We start from the raw sequence: 26,082 nt of genomic DNA, 5'->3' as shown, positions 1-26,082 counted from the left end.
ACACTCTAGGCTTTTGGGCCCTCACTTTTAAGTGCTAGACTCAGTTGCCTCTTGCTTACACCAGAGTGGCTGCCCAGTGCATATAAAGACTGTCCCCTCCATTGGCACATGGACTTTCTTGCATCTGCCTAGGCCTCCTTTGCAATCTCTCTTTATCCTTCTATGTAAGAGCTCGGTATGAACCAGTTCACTCCGGGGTTTGCTGCTGGGTCATTCTTTTCCTCCTCTACATTTTTGCCCAAATCCTTGGTGACATCCAGGACCCCAGGGGTGACATCACTCCTCACGCTTGGGTGTCTTGACCTTTCTAAACTGAATTCCAAAAGCGTTTTTTGTTGTTATGACTGTGTTTTAAATTCCTTTGTTGAATTTTAATGTGAACCCATTGTCGATCGTTTTTTCAGGTATGTCAGTGTTTTCCTTACGGCGGGTCCTCAGCCCTCTAGGCTGGGAACTGTAGGTAGACCTGGTTCAGTGTCCCACAGTTCTAGCTTGCGTCCTGCCTACAGTGTCCTGCAAATGGGTGCTGATTATTCCAACTTCATCCTCTTGCCCGTGACAGCTGTCCATGCACGGGATGATGTGCATAAGGACGTGAGACGCCGCCCCATCCCATGGGCTCTGTTCTGCTAAGGTGCCCAGATCCCCAGCAGCCCTCTGCACAGCTGCAGTTGCTCGTTAGATTAGTTTCCATCCTTCCTGGGAATCGTTTTTCTTCGTACATTTCTGTTTTTAAAGTTTGAGTAAAATGGAGACTTGGCCGTACACCAGGGAGGTTTAGGAGAGAAATGAGCAGTGGGACCTCCCCAGCCAAACCTGGCTGCAAACCGCTGACTGCACAGGAATACAAATGACTTTTAGTGGGGTGGGCGGAACTCCTGGGGGGCACTCAGCAGTTCCTACTTTTGACCAGGAGTCCTAGTGCTACACTCAACACTTCCCTGCTGTGGGTCTTCTGGGGTGGCTAGGGTGTCCACAGTCAGAGGGAATCCCTCCCCACCTTAAAGCCTGCCTCTCACTGACTGGCACAGCTTGGTGACTGGAGAGGCAGTGGAGGTGAGCCTCACACAGAACCATGAGCATCATGTCATCTGGTACAATGTTGACACTTCTTACCCTGAGATCTGACAGCCAGTGAAATAAACCTGGAAACAATTGGTATAACTGAAATATCCCTGTTAGAATTTCTAGATCCTTCCTCAACTTGGTTCTAGGCCAGTGCTATGGAATCATGGTTATCTGAAGGAAGAACTGTTTGGGTTGGAAGGACACGGTAGCACAGTCCATGTATGTTCTGTTTCTTGCTTCTCTTTAATAGATGATAAGAAGTGATACTCACATCTCTCTTCCACTTTTCTTGACATCAGGTAGAAGTTGCCTCCTCTGGCTTAGTCCCAGCCAGTTCCCAGCAGTAGCAGCAACCTGTGCACCCAAGTCCTTGGTGCTAAGGACATTGCAGGGGGCTCTGGAAACAGCCTATCACTTTCCATACACTCTTGGGAGGTAAATTTGGCCACTCTGGGCACCTGTGGGAGTGTAAAGGTACAGCTTCTCTTGTGATCCATCCTGTGTACTCTGTTGGGTCTGATTCCTGTTTTTCACTCTTTCTCTCCTAGAAACCAAGGCTTGTCTCTGAGTGTGGCTCTGCTTGGAGAGGCCCCCACAAACCTATTCAGATCCTATCTGTCCCTTCTCCAAAGTTGCACCTGGCTTATGGTGTCCCTTCAGTGCCTCAAAACATGTGCACACCTCTGGTTATTGGACACCAGCAGCTCTTGGTCTGCAGTACATTCACCCCAGGGGATCCCACATGCCACCCTTACATTAAGTCCAGGCCAGTGGCTTCTTTGCAGGAGCATGAAAGCCTGAACAGTTATCACCTTGTGGATGCTACACCTGGAATTCCAATGGAAGAGCTGGTCTGGGAATGCTGGCAGCTGCCAGAGAGGCTGGAACAGAAATGAGACCTAACCTTGTGAGTAGGGTCCCAGGATAAGGCTGGCACCATGTCTGTTGAATTCCACAGTATGGGGCAACCCTCCATGCTCCCATTGACAGCTGTTTCCTTATATCAGGAAATGTTTATCAACTGCATTTCTGTGCAAGGCATCACCTTAATCCATTGTAGAAGGTAGAAAAGCAGTAATGTTTGTGAATGAACTTAATAGAACTTGGTCCATGGGAGGCGCTAAGAAATGTGAAAATCCATAGGGATGTTTGCAAAGATACAGTTTTCTAGTCCCAAACATAAAAATACAACTGAGCAATACTGAGTTTAACAAGGGATAAGCTTTATACTGGGATCCAGGTGGTTTGGGAAGGTAGAATTGGGAAGAGTTCAACAGATGGAGGCAGGCAGGGAGGACATTTATTTTTTCTACTAGAGGGGTGGTATGGTTTGGGTGACTATTCCCCAAAGGCCCATGTGTTAAAAGCTTGTTTTTCAGAGTGGCACTATTGGAGGGTTGTGGAACATTTAGGAGATGGAGCCCTAAGATCAGTGGATCCTTAGATCAGTGAAGATGTGCCCTCAAAGAGGACTTTGGGACCCTAGCCCCTTCCTTGTTCTCCTCTGCCTCCTGGCTTAATAAGGTGAGTGGGTTTGCTTTGCCACGCGCCCTTGCCATCGCTATCCAGCAGCACCACCAGAGACCCAAAGCCATGGTTCCTCCTGATCTTGGACTGGAAACTTCAGTCTGTGAGCTAAATAAAGCTTCTCTCTTATAAGTTAATTACCTACGTCATTATGGTGGAAGAAAGCCGACTATCACAAGGGATCTATTGGGAACCTAGAAGTAAATGAGGTTTTCTGACAATACCACATGTACTCACCTCGGGTGTATAGAAAGACTTTGCATTTATAGGCTGGGGGAACTGGGTGGCTAGGGACAGCCATTAACAGGTCCAGTTAGAAAGGAGGGTAGAGCCCAAATGAAGAGACCTTAGATACCAGGTTAGGCATGAAAGACTTTGTTTTCTGGACATTAGTGGCCCACTGAAGCCCTTTGAGCCAAAGGGGTGATGGTGGAATAGGAAGGTTGTTCTGGAGGTACTTGTAGGTTAGATAGGGATGAGGGAAAGATGGGTGATAGAGACACCTGTTGGTGGTAATAATAATAACCAATTATTGAGCACCCCCTAGGTGCTGGACACTGCATACATGCAATATCTACCATAACTAATAACCCTGCAAGATGGGTACACTTGACCAGTGAGAAAGCAAGGACTTACCCATGCTGAAGAGATCACACAGTCATAAAGCTTATAAATGTCAGACCAACATTTGGACTCAAGACTTTCAAAGCTCAGGCAAAAGTAGGTGGAACTTTTCACTGTGAACTCTGGAGCCCTAAATAGGAGAGTTATGATCAAATTGAGAGAAGAGACTGAATGGAGAAATTATTGGAGGAATCAAGATGACTTGATAACTGACCAAACTTGTGGGTGAAGGAGACTGAGGGGGAAAAATAATGTCTCTGCTTTGTAGCCTTGGATATAGAGAGAGTGGCAATACTTCCACCAGGACACCAAGGGTCATAAGGAGAAGGTGATCCTGAGGAATCAGGAGAGAAGGCGTTGAGATGAGTTTCAGAAATGTGGCATCACACTGGTGGCAGACACTCCAGGCGGTGATTGTCAATCATGTCATCTGTTCAAATTCTAGATAAGTTGTAGGTGTGGCAGGATCATGGGAAGGAGAAAACATGCTACATTATGGGGAGAAGCTAAAGGGAGTCACGTAAGAGATGGCAGAGGAGCAATTGTCAGAGAGGCAGGGAGAGGGCTAAGATGGCATTGCAGCGTGCATGGCAACCAGTGGAGGGGTTGTTTCCAAGTGGGTTGTCAGGACTGCCACACATTTCAGAGAAGTCAGCGTTAGTGCTGCTGCAGGAACTTGGGAGGGCTCAGTTCAGCTCACTGCATTCCCATTAGGTTGCTTTCACATGCCTGGCTTTGCATCTGGAGCAGAGGAGACAGAAAGACAAGTCACTGCTCTTGAAGACCTCAGGATAACTTCAGACAGACCTGAGTTCAAATGTGGCTCTTCCACTTGGTTCAAGAGAGTTCTTCTTGGAACTTGGGTCCTCTCCTGCAGAAAGGGCATAATAACACCTGCTGGCTGAGTTGTCCTGGGAATCAGATGAGGCCATATGGCACTCTCTCATACCTGGAGTTTAATAGCTCAATTGAGCTTGGAACACATGTTGACCAGTAAAATAATGCAGGGCTGTTTCTGGGTCTCCCTGCCAGATTCCGGGGTGCCTGCCTCCTTGGGAGTGGCATCCTCTGTTCAGTGGCTTTGGCTGATTGGTTGTCACCCTGCTTTCTGCTGCCTCATGTGGTCTTCCAGTACTACGGAGAATCTGCTATTTCTAGAATTTACGCCTTTAGTGTGCTTCCAGGCCCACAGGTTCCCACAGAGTTCTCTTTCATTTTCTTTTCCCAAGTTCAGAGACCAGACCCCCTTTCACTGGTTGGTGGTGCTCTTTCTCACTGTTCCCTGGGAAAGCACACGGTGTACTCCAAGGCAGATGAAAGGGTCCCAGACTGCTCCAAATTTAAGAGAGCAGAGTGGGCTCTGCCAGCTGGGCTCCATGCTTTATGGGCTGTGTGCACTGGCCCTTGTCCACTGAAGCCAACAAGAAGAAGGCTATGTCCGCTGCCTATACTGGACCACAGGGCTCTGTGTTTATCTGCCAAAGGGTCTTGCTAAACACCTGCCACCTGTTGCTGCCTGCACTACCTCACTGGGGTCTGGGAGGTGGGGAAGTGGTAAGTTGGCCTTTCTGTTTGGTACCCTTGGAAGACTAGATTATGAGGGTGGGGGTGGATGCCACAAAGAGAAAGTCCCAGAGGATTATGTGGGTGACTTAGAAGCTGGATATGGTGGGAAAAGAGATCAAAGCAGGGGCAGGAAAAGCCACTGTGGTTGTGGCTGTGAGCCTGGCAGCTCTGCCCCCTCCCTTTGGGATCTGCCTGTGTTAAGCCAACATCCTGAACATGGAAAATTTTTTCATGTCATCCGGGAGGACCTTCAGGGGTCACCCATCCCTCCTCTGTGGAACAGTGGCCACAGTTTACCCAGATGGTTGGAGGGTATAAATTAGTGTCACTTTGGGCTTAGCAGGTGTGTTATGGGTCAGAAGCTTGCTCCAAACTAGGGTAAGGTGCTTGCTAATCTTGCACTGTCTACCTGGCCAGGTATCCCTGACATTCAGAAATCCAAGCTGAGATGTGTTGACTATAGGTAGAGTTAATTCGACTGTGCATGTGGACACACACCACCTTCCCCTGAGAGGGGTCACCCTTGTACCTCTGAATAAGCTTCACATATGACCAGTCATTGCAGGGCCCAGCTCAGCAATTTCATGAATCAGAAGATTATGAGGGTGGGGGTGGATGTCACAAAGAGAAAGTCCCAGAGGATTATGTGGGTGACTTAGAAGCTGGATATGGTGGGAAAGAGATCCCAGTTGTTCAACCAGGGTCTGAGATATCTTCGCAATTTGACTTCAGTAGTATCAAGTTTAATCAACTGGCATAAGAAGTTCTCTCATGAATAGGCTCACTGGGAATCCCCTGCTGTATTATTTTATTGGTGACCTTATTGGAAAACAGCCCACATCAGCATCTACCAGAGAAATATGAAGAAGCAAAGTGGACCACCCAGGTGCTTTTCACGGGTGCCGCTGCACATTAGAGGCAGATTCAGGGACATAGCTCAGGGTCCCCACCTGCATTCCACGTTGCTATCCCCTTTGAGCCTTTTCTGTTTGGATTTTGCTCCCTCTTATATTGTGACCCATTTCCTTCCTCCTCTCAGTTGTGATGCCGGTGCTCTAGGGACCTGGGACCTTTGCATTTCTCTCCTTCACAAGTATCAGAACTGGGACTCTGCAGAGAAAAAGACTGAGGTGTCAGTCATACTTACTTTGCTTACTCTAGAGCAAGGTTTCTTGCCTTCAACATCACTGAAATTGTCGATCAGATAATTGTGTGAGGGTGAGGTTGGGGGAGGGCTTTGATTGTATAATAGCATATGTTTAGCAGGATCCTTGGGCTCCACCCATTAGATGCCAGTAGCACCCCTACTCCAGTTGTGACCACTGTCTGTCTACAGGCATTGCCTAATGTCTCCTGCTGGGCAAAATTGCATCTGGCTGAGAACTTTGACTCTAGAAGCCACAGCAACTGTAGATATTCTAGAAGCCTTTAGAACTGTCCCCAGGATTCTCCTTCAGTTGGGAGTTTCAGAGACAACTCCTGCTGGGGGTGCTGGAGCGCATTTTCCAGGGCTCCCTTCACATTCCTGAGTCCAGAGGCTTCTCTTTCATTCCTGTGACTGTTCTTTCAGCCAGAAGCCTGTCCCTCTAGCCAGAAGCCTGTCCCTCCTCACATGGGTCTGTTGCTTACTATGTCCCTATTGTCCCAAACAGGCTGGTCTGCAGCTTCTCTGACTTGCTTGTCAGTTGACTGGGGGGAGGGGTGGCGGGCACAGCCTTGGAATCCCGGGCTGCTGTTGTGACTTGGCTTCCCACGGGCTGTGGGACTCACTCAGAGCACTTCTTGTGTCATGTTAGCGCTAAATTTTTGTATGAGAGGTTTACATGATCAGGTGGTATGATGACCAGGGACCCCAAAATGCCTGAATCCTGACTGGGAGAGAGACTCCAATAACCGCAGCAGTTGGGAAACAAAGTATGCTGTGTTTTTCTCTAAAACATCATGTTCTAGAGAGTTCTTATGGTCCACATCAAGTGATCAAAGTCATTGTTCCAAATAGAGAAAAGTGTGTTTGAGAGTTTTATACTTGGATAACAAAATATTTTTATACCAATTTAGTTAATAAAATGTTTCTAAAGAACTCAAAGTATATTTTGGTAAAAACTATAGGCTATTGTCATCATAATCCATTTTTATAATCAATAAAGCACAAAATTGAAATGCAGTGGTGTGGGGGAGCTTAAAACAAAAACACAGTGCTGTTCCATCCACAGCCACCAGGGACCACAGAGGCACACGACGCCACACCCATGGCTAGTCCCACAGCTCTGGAACTCAGGGGAGCAGCCACTTCACCTGGACTCCAGATTGGCTTCCCAATGGAATAACTTTATGGCCAATATCTGTGTGATGGTGGCCATGTTTGCTCTGAATCTTTCTTATTATATCCAATTCACAGTGTGAAGACTTGTGTGTTGAATGAAATACCTGGAAACACTTCATCTGGGTCTGTGCCTAATGACTCCCAGTGCAGAGCCCCGTAGAATTTCAAGTGTAATATATAGCTTGGACTTGAGGCCTAAATAGAGCCTTCTGTCTTCTTGAGGCCCAAAGCAATGACTAACATTCTCAGGTTGTTGTTAAAAAAAAAAAAAGAAGAAGAAGAAAGAAAGAAAGAAATGGAGGAGGACCCCATGAGGTGGGTCAGAGGATGGAGGTTTCCAAAATGGTGCCTCTGTTCACTTGGTCTTTCAGTGTCTAGAGTCCAACCAAATAGATTAGCAGCTCTCCTAAATGAGGACGCTGTGGATCTCACAGGTTCAGTGTGTGCAATAAATGACTTTGAATATGTACTAATAATGTAGGTTTCTTATTGTTAAACACTCTGGGTCTCCTTGGATTTCCGCTAGAAAATCCAAACTTAGCTGCCATTTGCCCCCATCAGGCTGCCTGGAACATGGAGAGTCGGCTTGCCTATTCTATACTTCCAAGGGCACCTTTGGTCTCCCATGTAATTGACTCTGAGTATTGGAAATAGCTGTGGTTTTTAATACAGTGATATTTCCTCTTCAGGGACTCTGGCCCCTAGTCTAGTTTCAGCAACTGCTAGCTCTGTCCCAAGACATGGTTTTTGTTTCTTCCTTGTCTAATGGAGAGAGTGTTTGCATTTGCTCAGGGTTTTTAATGGGCTATAAGCTTTTGGCTCTGAGTGGGATTCTTGATTCTGAGCCAGGGAGACTTGAAATGTTTGGGGAAGCCTATGAGAGCTGCTGAAGGGCTCCTTCCTGCTGTACACATGGTCCAGAGTGGGAACAACATGGGCAGAGTGGTAAAAGGAGCCTGCCTTGGTGGGACAGGCATGGCTGGAGTACTAGGTTCCCTGCCTGAGCAAGTGATCCGGGCTGGGTAACCTTTTCTGTGAGTATCTGGAGCCAGCAGTCTCAGATCAAGCCAGGCTGTTAAGAGGGGCCCTTCTTCTCATTCCAGAAACAGTGGTGGGAGCTCCCAATTTGGCTGCTGCTGCTGGTCTGGACTATAGAGGTTCTTGAGTTGGAAATAATTTCCAGAGATTTTCTCTTTCAGGCAAAGACCACACCCAAGCCATCCCAGAAAAACAGATCTGCTTTATTTTGAACTGCTCTGGGAAAGAGACTTTGCAACCACTCTTGGTATCACAGTCTATTTTTAATGGTCTCTGCTTTTGCCTATTCACCCAGGCCCCTTACCTGAAGCCTGTCACCTTTCTCTGTAGAACTACCTCTCATGGTCTCGAAAATCATTGTTGAGGGTGGTCATCCATTGGCTCCTTTCCTTTTTGCTAAATCATTTCAACCTCAGTGCTCTTGGATGCTGACCAGTACAGTGCAGGGCTTTTCAAATCCCTCCACCAAAATGCCCCCCACAGGAGTGTGGATGTGGGCACGTGGACTCACATGTGTACATGTATAGCCTGTAGGTAGCCCAAAGTGTCCTCCTGAGGTCTCAAAGCTCTCTTGAAGTCCACTGTTTTATTTATTTATGTATTTTGATACTAAGGATTGAACCCAGGGGCTCTTGACCACTGAGTCATATCTTCAACACTTTTTATTCATTTAATTTTGAGACAAGACCTCACTAAGCTGTTGAAGCTGACTTTGACCTTGCAATCCTCCTGCCTCAGCCTCCCAAGCCACTACTGGAATTATAAGTATACATCGCCACACTCAGCTTTACTGTTTTATTTAAACATTAATCAGAGCATGACATTCTGTCTCAAAATATAATGGGTTGTTTTAATTTACTTAACATTAGGGAAAAATTAAACCCTTTCCTACCTTTAAAAAAAAAAAAAAACCTTGAAGGAATTGATAGTGTGGGAGATGCCACATGATTTCTTCCAGAATGTCCAGTGTTCCCTGGCAGTGCCAGTTAGAAAAGTCTGGACCATGGACATCTCGTGGCTTCTGCAACAGGGAGATTGGGTTGGAATTTTGTGTGGTTTCCTAACAGCCTAACCTTAGGCAGATTACATCAGCTTCTTGGCCATAACAGAGGCAGAATTTTCCTACCTGGCAGGGTGTAGCCACTCAACAACCATTAAGCACCTATTATGTGCCAGGCTCTGTTACAGGGGCTGGGGCCTAAGATACAAAAGGTCTGTACACACAGTGAGGCATCACTATTCCAGAGAGGTGGAAAAGACAATAAACAAATGAGAACATTTCACGCTGTAATAATTACTGTGAGAAAGTCGAAAGACAGCAATGTGATTCTGAAGGTACGTATTTGCACACACTTACCACATGCACTCACTACTCTTGATGTTGTGGCCAGGGGAGGCCTCTATAAGGGGGCGACATTTGAATCAAAGTCTGATGGACAAGAGGGAGCCAACTTTGAGGATTAAATGAAGTAAGTTAGTAAAGTACATGGCACGTAGTAGACGTTCAGTAGACATTGACTGCCTCTTTCCTCAAGAATAAAATAAATATTATTTAAATACAGGAAAACAGATTTTATGGCTTGTTAGATGTGATTGGAAAGATCTCAGAAGCTTAACCAGGGAATCCAACTGGATTTTGGAAATGGTACAGCTGGAAAATTTGTTTGAATCCCAAATTATTGCACCTCTTTTAAGGATGGCTGCTCAACGGTACTCCTGACCTTCCTAATTGCATTTTCCCTGATAATCAGCATCTTTTGCTTTGTTGGAGAGGTCCTGGTTTTCCATTCGCCTATTGCAGCAGCCTGCTTCCAACAGAGCATGTAAAGAGTGTCTTCACTGCCTTAATCAAATATTACCAGGTTGGTGTTGTAACCTGTTAGATGTAGGGGAAGAACTGACATAATTATTCTCTCTTTAAAGAGGCATTGCATTTTGCAAGACATGGCATTGCCCAAAACATGTCAGCTCCTTTCATAAAACATTTATAAAGGTATACATTTAAAAAGTATATAAAGCATTTTTGTACTTTCCAGAAACAATTTATAATTTTCTTTCATTTATGAATAATAGCTAAACTCTAAACTAACAATGCTATGGAACTTTATCTTTTACAAAATTCTTTTGTACCCAGTATTTGGGTTTAATAGAAGCCTTGACAATTAAGCAGTATGGGGCAGTGAGAGGAAGCTGAGCTTTGGAATCAGCCAAAGCTGGGTTCAAATCCTACCTCCGAGCCTCATCTGTAATTAAGACAGTGTTTTATAAGTTAAGGACCCATAGCCCCTTGAGTCTTGGGTAGATTCTTAGTAGTCTACAAATTAGATTTTTTTTAAAGTTTATTTTGGTAATAACTTGAAAATATTCATAAAAAAATCCATTCCAGATAGTCTAAATGATAATTTATTAACTGAATGCTTCGTTTCAGTGAGAATAGGTTTTAAAGCCTTGCAATTCATACAAAGGTGTAGAAGTGAGATACCACGTGGGGTATCAGTCTCCAAAGACTGTCCTGTAGTGGTCAGAGCCAGACCCGCTTTGCAGTTGTATTGCCTGGGTCTTGTCTTTCGTGGCCTTGTTTACAATAACTTATTAGCAGTAAGTGTAACAGTTAGCAGTAGTTACATTTTTTCATTAAGCATCATTTTAAAATGTATCAACCTCATAGATCAACCTTCCCAAAAAACTAAATAAATAAATAAATGGACTGGCGGTGTGAAGCAAATTCATTTTTCCAAAGGAAAAAAATTCAAATGATGTCTGTCATACTCAAGCTCAGAAGAATCTAGTCAACCAGGGAAGCCTAAAAGATTTAAATATATCCTCTAGTCACACCTAACAATATTGACATAATTTCATTAACCATCCAAATCCATTAAGTTAATATTGTTAATTAGAATTTTATTGGTTTTTAATTTTGTATTTATTCCATTTGTAAATTGTTTTTAGTTTGTAATTCACTAGAAGCAATAAGCCTAAGAAATTTATGCCTGCTTTTTGTCTCACAGCTTCAGGTGTGAGACACAAACACAGAAATTATAGTGGAACATAGTGAAGTGTGCTCGAAATGCTGTGGACAGCTAAAGGAGAGAGCAGCTGTTCCCACCTGGGGAGTTGGGCTACTCTGCAAAGAGGGTATAAAATCCAACATTTGGGGAGTCTTAAAAGATAAGTAGGAATCCATCAGGCCAAAGAGTGAAGGACCTGGATAACTGCATTCAGTCCTGGAGGCAGAGGGCAGCTCAGGTCAACCAACATGGAACTTGGATGGTGTGATTTTAAGAATTTAATTCTTGAGGTGGGGGATGGGTAAATGTCAGGTAAAAGCAAACAGGAGTGAGGACTTAACCAAGTAATGGGCTGTCAGGATGCAGAAAAGGGGACAGTGAGGTAGAACTGGCAGCATTTTGTGTCTAGTTTGGGGGATGGTTGGAAGAGGGACACATATGCAAAGGTCTGAAGATGGAGAGTGTTCAGGTCTTGGTTAGGTGACATAATGAACATGAAAATCCCATAGGTTGTCTTGGTGTCTATGTCTCATTGGTAGTTGGAAATGGAAGTCTGGTGCCTGGGAGAGAATTTGGGGCTACTTGTTAATAGGGGAGACTTGAGCATGAAGATCATTGCTGATGCTACAGTGTTTTCCCAGAAAGAAGGTTTGGATGAGAAATGACCAAGAATGGAGCCCCAACATTTGAGGGGCAGATAGAGGAGGAGAAGCCAGCAAAGAGACAGCCTAGAGGTTAGGAGGAGAACCAGGACAGTGTGGTATCCTGGAAGTCAAAGGGAAAGACAGTTTTATCAAACAGGGGAGAGCCAGGGAGCAAATACTGAGTGATGTGGCTTAAAGAGAGGATTATCATTTGGATTATCAGCTTCCTGTCATTTAGACACATGGAGCATGGAGAACATTGGAGGTGTCATAGATCATCAGCCAAGTAGCTGAGCAGCCATGGCATGTGCTGCTATAGAGAAGGGAGGTGCTTGACCTTGCACAAACAGATGGGTAGAAGGACAAAGAGGGTGGTTGGTAAATGTGTCATTCATCCATCCGTCCGTCCAGTATTTCCTGAGGGCCTGCCAGGTGACAGACTGTGGATGGGATCCTATTAGAGAAAGTGTATGAACACAAAGATAAAATAAGTCATAATCCCTGCCCTGGGGAGCTCAGTGCTATTGGGGAGACAGTTGTGTTCAAGGATAATTATGGTGCAGGCGGTAAGTGCTATGGAAAAGGATGTGCGCCATGGCCCGGGGAACAGGAGCGAGACCGTCGGATGTGGGTGGGAAAGGTCTGCTCACAGGCAGAGAAGAGTGAGCATCTGAACTGAAAGAACAGCCAGGGTGCTGGTGGAGAGGAGAAGGGGCATGCCCTACTTCCCCCCTGGAATGTGACTGGGGCAGCAGTAGAGTTGAAGCGGGAAGGGAAGGCTGAGGCCACATTATGAGAGGTTTAGAATTCTATGGCAAATACATTTGGAGCTCAACCTTTGGAGAGTGAAAACCTGAGACATTGGTAAGCAAGAGAGTAACATAGTAGGGCTGTTTTCCAGAAAATAGCTTTGTTGGCACAGGGAGGCCAGAGGAGGCAAGGGAGACTCGGAGGCAGGAAATCCAGGGAGGGTTCCACCTCAATCCACTTGCAGCCTCACTCATTTGGCAAGTGTTTATTGAGCACCTACTCTGTGCTCTGCTCCACTGTGGATGCTGACAAGTTCCAGAAAAAATGCTTTCCATTTGTCTTCCTTATGGGAGCCTAGTGATCCCTGCGGCTTTCTGGAGAGTGCTGAATAGTGATGCAGATGGCCAAATCCCCAGGCTGAATTTTCAGCTGGAAGGTTGCTGTTCCCCAAATCAGCCTCTGGGTCCAGAAGCCGGCACTCTTTATTTTGTGCATTACACATTATTTTGACTGTCCTGGTTGGCTTGGGTTGCAAATAGGCAATTGCTGTTGAGAGCATGAGGCCAAATGGGCTAGCCACTGCACAAAAGAACACACCCAGGCATTGCACAGAAACATCTGCTTCTGTTTCCCAAGTAACTGCACAGCAACACAGGGCGGACTCGGTACCCAGGCACATGCTCTGTGTTATTTTCTAGTTATAACCGAGGATGATTTCCATGTGGCTGGTGATGAAAGAGGTCAATTTCAGAAGGGGGGAGTGTTTCCGATTATGGAGATCATATTCAAATATTGACCTCACTGCATCGTTTTGACTTTGAATTTTGTGGAAATGCATCCAGGCTTCCTTTGCACTGTGTTTAGGAGAGATCTGTGTTGGAGCCTCTTTGCTGGTGAGGGAGTCCTGGGCACAACCTGGGATTGCCTCTTTCTCATGATACTATAAGCAAATCAATAAGTGGCAAGGAATGCAGGAGTTCTTCCAGGAAAAATCAAAGCCCATTAGCCCTGGAAGGGACCTCAGCGTCCATCAGTCTAACCAGCTTATTTTACTGATGTGGAAACTGAGGTTCACAGCCACAGGCTGACTGGCCCCAAATCACAAAGTGAATAAGAACAGTCCTGGGACCAGAAGGCAGGGTCCAGTCCAGAGTTTCCCACGAGTGTGTCCTTCCCTCTTTCATCTTTCTGTATTTCCTGCTTGTGGCTGTGCCTCTTTTATTAGAGGTATGTTTCACATGGAAACTGCTTAGTATAGACACACCATGTTAGGCAGGTGTCATTTCATGAATGTTTTCCTGTCTCACATGATAGAATCTGAATTGGCCTCAACTTGAATGGTAGAAGCAGGAGGGGTAGGTCCCAAAGCAGGGAACTTGAAGGCAGTAAAACAATGTGGCTAGAGCATTTGGGGGTGAAGGAAGTATCAGCCCACAGTGGAGCCCAAAGACAGAAAGGTGAGTCCAGTGATTCTCACACCAGAGGATTCATTCAAATCATAGGGGTTTCTTTGAAAATGCGTATTCCTGGGCCCTGTCCCAGAGGTTCTTATCTATTAGGTTTGGTGTGGGAATCAGAAATCCGCATGCCTCAGAAATCGTGAGGTGATTGTGTTGTAAATTTCCTTGGGGATCATGCCCTGAGGAACACAGCATGGGACTAGGAGACCCAGTGGACCTGGGTGTGTTGATGTTGCTCTCTGTGTTTGGTTTACAGTATGTATCTGGGGGCTCTCTGGGATGCGTATGGAGTAACGCATACATGACCAAGTCTGGCAGAGTTTATGAATCTGAGATCATTGACGATAATGATTCTCCAACTGGAAGGACAAAGGGGATTTCAGAATATGGTGGACAGACCTGGAATTTGTGGGGCACCCAAACCAGCCTGCTTGCTGGTTCATGGTGGGTGCATGTCATTCACTCCAGTGGTGTTTCCTCTGTGTGGCTCATACCTTTCCCTTTCCTCATTTCTTTCTCTTCCTTGACTCCATTTGCTTCTCCTCCTTTGTTTGGATTTTATGCAAATGCATTTTTAGTGGTTTCTGAAGTGCATTTATAGAACTCACTTATATGAGCAATTACCACTGGGGGGGGGGGGATTCTGACCCAATAGTCAAGGCTGGGTGTGCTTTGCTCCGGTCTTCCATATCTCCGAGGTTCTTGAGACTTGGGGCCTTTTACAGTGTGCTATGTCAAGATAGGTGCCAAGATAGGTGACACTGAATTCCAGTCTCAGAGAAAACCATAGCAGGGTCCTTGATTTAGATCTGGTTTGCCTGGGTAGCCCCTGTGGAGAAGCACTTCCTCCCTGGGCTCCTGCATAGGGTCCCAGGAAACACACATCCTAGCTGAGCTGCCGATGCTGTGATTCTGCTTTCATTTGCTCTCAACTTTCCAGAACTTTGCTTTCCGGACTCAAACTCCAAGGTGTATTTTGGTAACGCTTGCTTTCGGGTGTTGACTTGGTTATGTGGCTAAAACCAAATCTACTTTTTCCAGTCTCTTCCAGAAGGAGACTTGAGAACGTCAGACTTTGCACGTGACTCGTTTTCTATGAAGAACAGATGGCAGGTTTAATTTTGTAGAAAGAGAATTAGAAACCAGTGAAATCTTACATGATTTCACATTAGTACCGAAACCAAATACATTGAAACATTAGTGCTGCGCCTAGCCATGGGCTTACTGGTGGGGACCAGGAATTTCTGGGGCTCTCTGGGACTAGGACTACCATCCACTCTTGGTTTACTCTGTGCCTCCTGCCCCCCACAATCTGTTCTGAATCTTTCTCCCTTTAATCTACTTATTTTTATTTATTGAGCAGGCAGTATTGTAACCATGACTGAAATTTTTTAAATTACAAGAAAACTTACCCTGGGCTCAGCTTCAGTAAGAGATCAGATGTTTTCATTTTTCCAGGTCCCCTTCCAGGCTTTGTTCATGGGCTCACAGAATCTTTACATTAGTATAATCATGGTATAGTTTCAAGTTTGCATTTGGCATTTTTTAACTTAATATTGTATAACTGGACTTTTTCTATATTGCACTGTATATTGTTCATGATTACAATGTTTTGTTGAGTAAATAGGCCCCAATTTATTTGACCATCTTTGTATTTGGTCCCTTGTGTTCATCCCTCTTAAAAAAGCTGTAAAACTCTGCCACAGTCGCTCTGATGGTTCCTCCTGCTCTGGTCCAAGCTTACCTGCTGCCTGTCTTGGGCACCTCTGACTGGTCCCCAGTGTTTTTCACAGTCTTAGTTTTCTGGTCACTCTGGCTCTGGTCAACTATTGTCTCCATACATCTCCTCCAGCCCTGGACTTTCTTAATCCCAAGCTTTCTGCCAAATGCAGACCAACCTTTCCCAGACTGGTCATCCTGATAACTGCTTTCTCTTCTCCAAGTCCTGTGCCAAAGGCAGACCCAGCTCATTTCCTGTTTTACATGTATAATATTTGCAATCATTTAGATATCATTTAGCATTCTACACAGCAAGCAACATAAACTAACAAAAGCAACGGTGAATTTATTTCAACAAGTCTCATAAGCAGGTGGGAAGTGAGCAAACCAGAGAGTAGCAGCACAGAGATGGTCTCAGCATACATGGTGGGGTCAGGGGAGCTGCTGCTGGAGCAAAGGACCCAAAGCCACTGGTCTCTTGGTCACTCTGCTGGAGACACAAATTCCAGGGAGAAAGTATCTCATTGACCTACCTTGCCCAACTTGGCTGTAGCTGGAAGGGCCCCAGAATGCATTTAAACATACTTAACCCAGTGCAGAGAGGTGGTTTCCTGAGGGCCCAAGGGCAGAGCAGTGATTACCAGGCTGCCCTCCATCACATCTTCCCATGGATATATATTTACACAAATGTCCCTGCCTAGCATTAACCAACACTATCATAGAACTGATCCCAAAGTGTTTTCAGTTACAGTATCTGTCTCCAAAGCACAAATCTTTGGGGGATACTAGTTTCCCCTAACACTGCACAGTCCAAGCTGAGTTAAATGGAAATGTTTCTGCCCTCCTTCTCTTACTTCTTTGAATGTCATCCCTTCCCCCTTCCCCTGGCTTCCTGGCTCATGTCCTGTAGTGACTGTTTAGAGAGGCGCCATAATGCCAAGCAATCTTCTTTAAAAGAGGAAGGTGGTATCAGACGCTTTGGAGGATTTTATCCAAAATACCTGTCTCCCTTGACTCTGGCCTCACCCCAAATAGGGCACATTGTACTCTCTAAGAAAAGGATACCTGCATGGTATGTCTACTTTGAATAAGTCCCTTTTCAATTCTATAATCTTACTCCTACATTCACCCTATCCCTGGCCTTGAAAACCTCCAATGGATCGGAGAGGACACCAATTGGTTCCAGGGTTGGTTCTGCTTCTTGCACTTTATAAAATTTATGACTGGTTGTGTATTCTTCCAAGAAAGGGACAAGATGGAGGTTTTTCTGTGTTTCTTCTGGTGAAGTGTCATGTTAAATGCCCTACTTATTCATTCCATTCCATCTACCCAACAACACCGACAGAGTTGTATTGTTTGGTCTTTTCAAATCCTACACTTCATCCCCTGGACCACACTGCCAGCCACTCTGATCTGCCATGACCACATCTGCAAAATGGAAATAACCCTTGAAGTGAATCTTGTGAGTGTCAGGCCAGGGTTCAAGTTAAAGCACTTCAGGCAGAGGAAGCTCTTGCCCATCTTGTTGCCTCTTCTCGCTGTGACCCTCCCATTTGTCTCTCCCTTTCTTTCCTTGGAGGCTCATTTCCCTTTTTGTAGAAGGATGAGGCCATCCAATGTGAACTTCATAATCTATTCTGTTCCTTGCACCTGCATGTTTTCCATGATGGAAGATGTTTCATTTCTTTTCTTGTCTTTTTTTTTTTTTTTTAATCATTTAAGTAACTTTACCCTAAATTTCCTTAGGCCCACTGGTCTATGGGTATGAGATCATTTAAAAGCAATCACTCTTTGCATGGGTGTGACCCCTAAGATCACTTCAGACACTGCTGGAACTCTCCACAGGAGGTGTCCTGGTATCCTGGTGGGAATTTTGCAAACTTTGCAATTTGTCCTCTGGTTTTCATTTCTGCAGGGAGGAGGATGGTAACTTCTTCATTAGCTATTATAAGGTCAAATTAGATAATACATTTTTTTTAATCAGTCCTTGTATTAGTTGGTTTGGGCTACCATAATAAAACACCTCAGACTGGGAGGCTTAAACAATAGAAATTTATTTCTCATAGTTCCAGAGGCTGAAAAGTCCAAGATCAAGATGTTGGCTGATTCAGCTTCCCAGTGAGACTCTCTTCCTGGCTTGCAGAGGGCTGCCTTCTCCCTGTGCCCTTACATGACAGTAAGGGAGAGAGAAACAGAGGCAGAGGCAGGTAGAGGGGGAGAAGGCCAGCGAGAGGGAGCAGCAGTGAGGGATCACCTGGTCTCTCTTCCTTTCCTGAGAGGTACCCTAATCCCATCGTGGGGCCACTCTCATGGACTCATCTAAATTTCAAAGGCCCCAATTCCAAATACCATCATCCTGAAGGTCAGGGCTTCACCTATGAATTTAGGGGACAAACACATGTTTACCTCACTATGCCTATGAATCACATGTTCACACCCTTCTTCCCATCACCACCAGGTTGTCCTTTTCTTTGTTATAATTCTTTACAAATGAAGGAATCCAGCAGTTCAGGGTGCACTTTAGAAGCACGTTAGGTTTTCTGTCCCAGTCCCTACATGCCACATGGGGAAGGGCAGCATGCTACCGGTGACAAAGATTTGAGTGTCAATTATTTGGTTGTCTCATTGTGATTTTGTTCTTTGGTTTTGTGTTTGTCACTGACTAACAGAAATTCTCTTAGTCCTAATTTTCGGAATATTATTTATCTCAAAGTTCTCGAAAGTTTCCCCACCTTGCACCTGACCTCACAGAAAACTTACTGACTGTCGGTAAAAAGGAGGAAGGGCTGGGAAGGGGGGAGGAAGTGTGGAGGATCAGCGAGACCAGGTGGCTAACTTCCCAGCCTTCCTCCCTGTAGTTTTCTTTGATTTGGTCTTCCTGTCCTTCCTTCCTGTCCTTCCTTCCTTCCTTCCTTCCTTCCTTCCTTCCTTCCTTCCTTCCTTCCCTCCCTCCCTCCCTTCCTTTCTTTCTCTGTTTCGTTCCTTCCTTCTTTCTGTTTTCTGTCATTTTCCCCCTTTCTTTCTGGCTGTGTACTATAAAAACACAGCACTGGAGCATGTGGCTGGAGTCCCACCATGGGGACTCAGATGGAATTTCTAGTCACTCACCATAATTCAACTATAAATGAGAGAATTTTTATGAATAGAATAGGATGGAATGTGGTTTCGTGTTTTCTTCCCCCAGGGACCCTGCCCAATTTGGCAATAGGAAACTAAATTAAGGGTAGGATTAGTTCTAGGAAGTGGATTTTTAGTATAGCTGCATGTCTAATCCAAATATTACAGACATTGTCTTAGTTATCTGCGTTACTGAGGGATCAGGAGGTGGTGGATAACTGAAATCCCCAAATGGGCCCGAAACCTATTTCTGCCTTTGTTCGTTTATCCCAATTATCCTTCCACTAGAACAACTATAGAAGTGGATTTATTCCTACTCATTTTGCCCTTCTGTTTTCCAACAACAACACAGGCAGGGGTGCAACATGCTGCAGGAGGAAAAAAAGAAACAAGCTGAAGCACAAGAACAGGAGTTAGGAGACCTCAGTTTTAGTCCTGAAGGTGCTTCTCACTGTGACCTCCACAGCCAGGCTGCCACTCAGGCCCTCTGTTTCTGCTCTGTAAAAGGAACAGAACAGTACCAACTTCCGAGGGTGGCTGAGTGGGGCATTGAGGGGCTCTGGAAAGTGTGACCTGGTCCTACTGCTGCCTCCTCCACAGAGTCTGGCCATCCACACGTGCCTGCGCCTGCACCGGTGCCCCACATGGAGGAGGTGCCTGACCAATGCTGATACACTTTCCTTCCTTGATCCAAATGTCCAACGCTATTATTTTAATAAAGTACCACAAACTTGATGGCTTAATACAGCAGAAATATATTTCCTCCTAATTCTGGAGGCCAGACATTCAAAATCAACACGTCACCAGAACTTGAGTTCTTTCCAGAACTCCTGGGAGGAGCACTCCTTCCGTGCCTCTCCAGCATCTGGTGGCTCCAGGCGTTCCTTGGTTCCTGGCTGCATCACTCCATCTGTTTCAGCAGGTATACTCTCGGCCCCTCCGAGTCTGTCTTCTCTTCCGTGCCTCATAAGGACACATCCACTGCATTTGGGGCCCACCAGATAATCTAGGATGATCTCATCTTGAGGTCCTTAACTGAATTACACGTGTAATGACCCTTTTCCCAAATATGGGTCTAGGGTTAAGCATGCAGAACGATCTTTGGAAAGATCAACCCACTAAATACACTTTAGGTGTGACTTTATAGATCCAGACCTGCCCGTTGAGGCACATTTTTTCCTAACCACCTCAGTAAATCTACTCTCAGTTTAATATTATAAATCAGGATGTGGCAGGGAGGAGAAGAAAGAGCAATGCTTATTTTTGTTTGTTTTTCTCTGTATTATAAGCAGGCAGAGAATCTCTCATGGGCGCCCAGCTCAGCAGGCATGGGCTGAGTGTGCACCCTGGCTGACACTTGCACCGCAGCCCTCCAATCACTGCTACCAGCAGTCACCCAGGACTCTCACGTCCGTCTTATTCTTGCTCTGACTCCATCTCCAGTTGGCCCACCCCATGTCCTCTGTAACCTCCCTTGGCTCTCTGAAAGTAGCTCGCATGAACTGACAGGTGGATGCTGGCTGTGGACTGTGACTGTCTTCAGTGTGGCCAGGCTGGGACTCCTGATCCCCTGGTTGGATGCTTGTTTGCTCCTTGGGCTCTCTGGGTTCCTCACCCATCCAGCCCTACTTATTCCCTGAACCCTCAGGAACCCAACTTAAGCTACAAAGATTATCCAGAGTCCACTCTGTGCACTGGAACAAAGGCAAAGAAAGGTGATCTCAATTATACAAACTTCATGGCTTCATGGCTAGAGCTGAGCCCTGGCTTCTGCAGACCACAGTAACAGCCATGGCAGTGGTGAACACTTCCTGGCACTTACCTCAGGCACAGTGACCAGTTCCTGGCAGGTCATCACAGCTGCAGGCCTAGCACCATACTCAGTCTGGGTGTCAAAGAGTTTAGTTTCTCAGGTTTGTCCTGCACAAAGAGAAAGATAATCCCTGGGCTGTCTTGCTTTCAAGGGTCCACTGTGAGGACAGAAGAGCATACTGTGCAAGTCTGTGAGTTCTTGGGCCAAACAGAGCTGTCCAAAGCCAAGATTGTTAAAAAAAAAAAAAAAAAAAATTCAAGATAATCTGTGGGCATTTTGCACTGCAGATATAAGCCCATGGTTTTCACTGAAAATCCCACATTGTAAGAAAAGTCATGAAGTTGCTCAGCGTTCCAAGGGCAGAGAGGACATTCCAAAAGGGCAGTAGCAACTGTCTCCTGAGGAGAGAGCAAGAAGTACCAGAAAGTGCAATCACTGAGAGCAGGAGGGTACATCCGAGTCCAGACTCTACTGCAGCAAGGTGTCTGGGGCAGGTCACGGGATGTCTCGGAACTTGTTTCCCTTCTGGAAGGTGGTGAGGGTTGTTTTGAGGATTCAGAGATGACATATGTCATCTGGCATCAAGTAAGTGCCTGAATAGCCATAGCTACGATGATCACTCCTGTGTCCTCTCTGAGGCTTTCTCAGTGCCCCTGCTGTGCCACTCCAGCCAGGGAAGCCAGGCCCCCCCAGGAACCTCCGCCTCCCCACCTTTGTGCCCTAGCTGCATAGAGCTCTGTTCTTGCTGGATCGGGCCACCTGAGTGAACCTGGGATGCTTTCCTCTTGGTCCTCAGCACCAACTCAGCACCAGGGATATAGCTAGCTGGTGCTAGAGCACATCTGCATAACGAAGGAGCCACAGTGTAGCAGCTCTTAGCGCAGAGCCTGGCATTGTAGGTCTCTGCAAATGAACAGTTAACTGAATAAGAGTAATAGAAAAACACTTTGGACAGAACTTGCAAACTTTCTGACATTTTTAATCTCTTCTTATTTGCGTGAAACAGAAAATTATCATTATGTTTACCAACAAACATTTAGGTAGTATCAATCTCCCCTATGACCCAACCTAAATCTTCTTATAGCCTATGAGGTAGGTACCAGTACCATCCTCCTTTCCAATGCAGTGACCTCAGAGAGGCTGAAGAACCTTCCCATTCATACTGCTAGAAAGTGGTACAGAGATGTGACCACAGGTAGCCTGACTCTAGAACATGACCTCTGTTCTGCTGTGTCTATTACCTTTACTACAGGAAGAAACAGGGCACACCTACCTAGCTAAAGGGAAGTCCAGTCCCTCTGGCCTGACCCAGAGGACCTGAGCTAGACGATAGGGTAGCCCACAGTTAAGAGGCAAGGGCACCACATGACACCCAAACCAGAACAGCAGTATGACGTTTGAGGGTCCTGGACTTCTTTGCCTTTGTGGGTCCCTTCCTCCATTAAAAAAAAAAAAAAAAATCTATTTCATGACCAAATTCACAAGATGACTACGACACAGGCTGTATTACATTCATCCTGTTCTGATTTTAAAACAGAATCCGTGCCTACTTGTGCCTAGTTGATAAACCAGCCCTGCTTAAAGCCTTACAGGTTCTAGTCTCCTAACAAACCTCTATCTTCACAGGTCCCACAGCGGGTAGCGACAGCTGAGGGAGCCCTGGAGGACAGCGGAAGCGCCCCAGGCATATGGGGCGCCTGGGGTCCCTGGTCTGCTTGCTCTCGCAGCTGCAGCGGTGGCGTGATGGAGCAGACGCGGCCCTGCCTGCCCAGCTCGTACCGCGCGCGAGGCGGCCCACGGCCTGGTGCAGCAGCGCGCGCCTACGCAGGCCACGTCGTATCAGCAGTGCGCACGTCCGTGCCACTGCACCGGAGCCGGGAGGAGTTGCGTGTCCCGGCTGTGCCGGACGCTGGCCGCCAGGTATCAGCGGTGCTGCGCGGCAGTAGGCACCCGCAGACCCGGGGCCGCCAACCCATCGCGGAAAGAAGGTATGCACGCGCCAAAACCCACGCACCCACCTGCACTTCCCTGTCCCTGCCTTTGTCTCCGACGTTGTCCTCTGCACCACAGAAAGCAGCATTGTTTCTGCCCAGTGGGGAGGAATTCTTAGATCCACTATCTTTTGATTTATTGCAGCCTTTTAAAGGGCTAAGGCCTCTCTTACATGGAAGGGTAAGAGCGGGCAGGGCGTGGAGATACCTGGGTTCCAGTGCTGCCCAGGTGCAGGGAGGAGAAGAGATCCCTGATCGCAAGCTGTGTGGATTTGAGCTAATGATGCAAGCAGAGAAACTTCTAACCCAAGAGACAATCCATGGGCAAGTTGAAGTCTTAATTCTTAACTTGGAGTCTTAACTCTTCCCAAGCTGTGGGTTTCAGGATTCTGTGAACTTCATTAGGAAGTTTCTCCAAAATATTTTGAGTGAACATAGTGCTTTAAGGATGTGTTGAATTAGGGACCTAAATATTTTTAAGTCAATAAAATATAAACTCTAGTAATGGCATAGTGGCATCAAAATAGTCGTACAGCTCTAAAAAGCATAAATATGCCAAATTAGGTAGTGCCCCTGGCAAATATAGGGACTGAAAGGAGCTTATCCGTGAATGAATCAAAAGATATTTACAGATTACTTTCATTCATTCAGCAGTATATTGGGGGTGTGCTAGTCCCTGATAGATTCTGAAAAAATACTAATACAGAAACAGCAACAACAAGAACAAGTAAACATGGACAAGAAGAACAAAAAGCATAAGATATCTCTCTATGATTAAGAAATGTGTAACTTGTTTGTGTAACCACTTTAATGCCCATCTGTCAGGGACTGAGCGTGTCAAGTGGGCTGCCCTGATACTGTGACCGTTGGGCATCAGCATGGTTGGCTAGTTTTCCCCCAATAGCTAGATGCTGCATGACAGTTGCTCTTAGCCCAGGCTGATATGCTGCTGGCTGCCTGCAGGGAAAAAGGAGATGCAGTCCATCCACCCTCCATCTACCTGCCAGGCTCCTGACCTGGTACAGTAAGAGTTCGCAGACTGAGGACCATTTCACAGAGAAGGGTGCCTCAGATAAGTTCTGAAGGAGGAACCAACTTTGGGTAGATAGAAGAGGAGTCAAGAAAAGTGTGTTCCATGGACTGGCATTGAAGAGTAAAAAGAAAGGCCAGTCCTTTCTGCATGGAAACTGGAATGTTCAACTTTGCACTCTGGGACTTTTGTTGGCTGTTCCTCCTACAACCCAAGGGCTTAGTGTGTGTTGTCTCCCTTCAGCTCAAACACGCCCCCCAAAACATACTTCCTCAGTTCCTCATCTAAAATGCTTATAGCCAATATGTTTTAAAATTCAGACCATCCAAATTTGAGAGAGATAATTCATAGTGTATTTCACATATGAATGGCATTCCCTCTGTGGTATTGGACAACATCCCACAATCAAACAGTTTTATTTCAGCAGTGAAGCATAAATGTTCACACAAGTAGGATAACAAGGAGTCCATAAATAACTGCCTGAGGTCAGGGAAGGTCAGGCTTGTGGCCCAATGAGTTTTGTTACCAAACTCTCAAAATAAATAAATAAATAAATAAATAAATAATTTAAAAAATATATATTAAAAAAGAGACACGTACTTGGTTTTCAAATCTCCTGATTTCAAAATTGCACAGTAATGATGGCTAGGGTTTATTGAAATGTCTGTACCTTGCCAAGCACTGTTCTTATAACTTTACACTGAAAGCTCCATGAGACAGATACTAATATCGTTTTCCTTTTAGAGGTAAGGCAATAGAGGCCCAGAGAAGTACAGTAATTTGCCCCAGACCACGTTGCTAGTAGGTGAAGAGTCAGGATTTAAACCCAGGGAGTCATTTGCTCTACAGACCTGATGAAGATGTGAACCATGGTGGATCTGGAGACCTAGGAGGTTAAATGACTAACCAGAACCCGAAAGCCAGTGGAAGAACTGAGATTTGAAGGTGGCGTGGCTGACTCCCAGGTCCCCGTAGCACTCAGCTTCCTGCTGCGGTGGCTGTGAGGGTGGAGGGCTGGGGTCTGGTGGCGCCTGGATGGGAGAGGGGCTTCTTTGAAAGTCTCTGTGGTTGAGAACCTAGGAGAGCTGCCCAGGGAGCAGGCTCTTGTTGGCCACTGGCCTGTGCTGCAGGCATTCTGGCCGGTGTGTTTTGGCAGCAGGCATTTTTTTTTCTTCTTCTTCTAACTTATTGACAAAGGGCCAGTTACTGTTTACTATGAGGTTCCTACAAGTTTTTATCATGCTCTTATAATTTGACAGTTTCAGATGAAACAATCCAAATATTAGCCTGGGAGGCCTGTGCTGCAATGAATGTCATGCGCTTCTCGGCTGATGAAAATCACATTTGCTTATATTTATCAGTCATTAGGTATTTGCACAGTGTATATGACCCCAAGGAGAAACATCGGCATGTTCTTTGGATGCCTGTCTGCTCCACTCTCTGTTTCAGGTTTGAGGTTTGAGGCAAAGGCTGTTGGATTTAGATGTTTAAGAAATGGTTAGGTTGCTATGCCAGGCAACTGAAAACTTAATTGGAGCCAGATAGCAAATATAAGTATTTGACCTTCCAACAAATATTTATTAAGCATCTACTATGTCGTAAGGCCCTAGGACAGACACAAAGGTAAATATAAATCAAGTTATGGGATCTCAAGGCTCTTACTGTTTGCAGCAGTTGTTTGCAAAGTTTCTGTTTCTTTAAGCATGAGAATCCTTTCTGCAAAATCCGTCTTAGGTGGAGGCTCAGTTTGTAACACAGATAAAAGCTGTACTATTCGGGTAGAAGCCTCAAAAGCACTGCTGTAGAAATCTGGGATCTTGACCCAGACCCAACAGTGATTTTTAGCCTTGACTGATGTTCTGACATCCATATATTGTGGAAATCCTGACTTCCATAATGTGACCTCAGAATCTGCGGGTCATCCTTAGACATTGATAGGATTCCAGTCCAACCAAGTTTGGGAACCATTGGTCTGAAGGTCTCTCTTTGGAACCTCAAGTTTTTGTGGCAAATAATTTGGAAACTTACTGTCAGCTAGCAGAAGTTTCCAAGTTTGGTGAGCACATAGCAGAATCTCCTACAGTGGGGTGGGGTGGCTTGTTAAACAGAGAACTGCCAGCTCTCCACCAACTCCCCTCTTTTCATCTTCTAAAACTATAACTCTGCATCCATTAAACCATGATTTCCTGCTTCCTCTCTTCCCTAGCCCCTGCATACCTCCATCCTACTTTTTGCCTTTATGATTTTGACTGATCTGAGTATCTCATATGAATGGAATTGTATAGCATTTACCTGTTAGGGATTGAATTGTTTCACTCAGCAGAATGTCCTCAAGGTTTATCTATGTTGTAGCATGCGTCAGAAGTTCCTTCCTTCCTTTATAAGGATGAATAATATACCATTG

General features: G+C 45.6%; 1 protein-coding gene across 1 annotated transcript in view; it reads left to right on the top strand.

Annotated features, from left to right (window-relative positions):
- The window catches only part of Thsd4 (thrombospondin type 1 domain containing 4), a 590,727-nt gene that overhangs the window by 86,889 nt on the left and 477,756 nt on the right, over window positions 1-26,082 (top strand). The window contains exon 4 of the mRNA XM_047539595.1: window positions 22,284-22,645. Within this exon, the coding sequence (XP_047395551.1) occupies window positions 22,284-22,645 (362 nt within the window). The remainder of the gene's footprint in view (window positions 1-22,283; window positions 22,646-26,082) is intronic.

This window comes from Sciurus carolinensis, chromosome 2, assembly GCF_902686445.1.
Source record: "Sciurus carolinensis chromosome 2, mSciCar1.2, whole genome shotgun sequence".
Lineage (NCBI taxonomy): Eukaryota > Metazoa > Chordata > Mammalia > Rodentia > Sciuridae > Sciurus > Sciurus carolinensis.
Note: the sequence above shows the minus strand (reverse complement) of the source record. Positions and strands in the feature narration are given on the sequence as shown.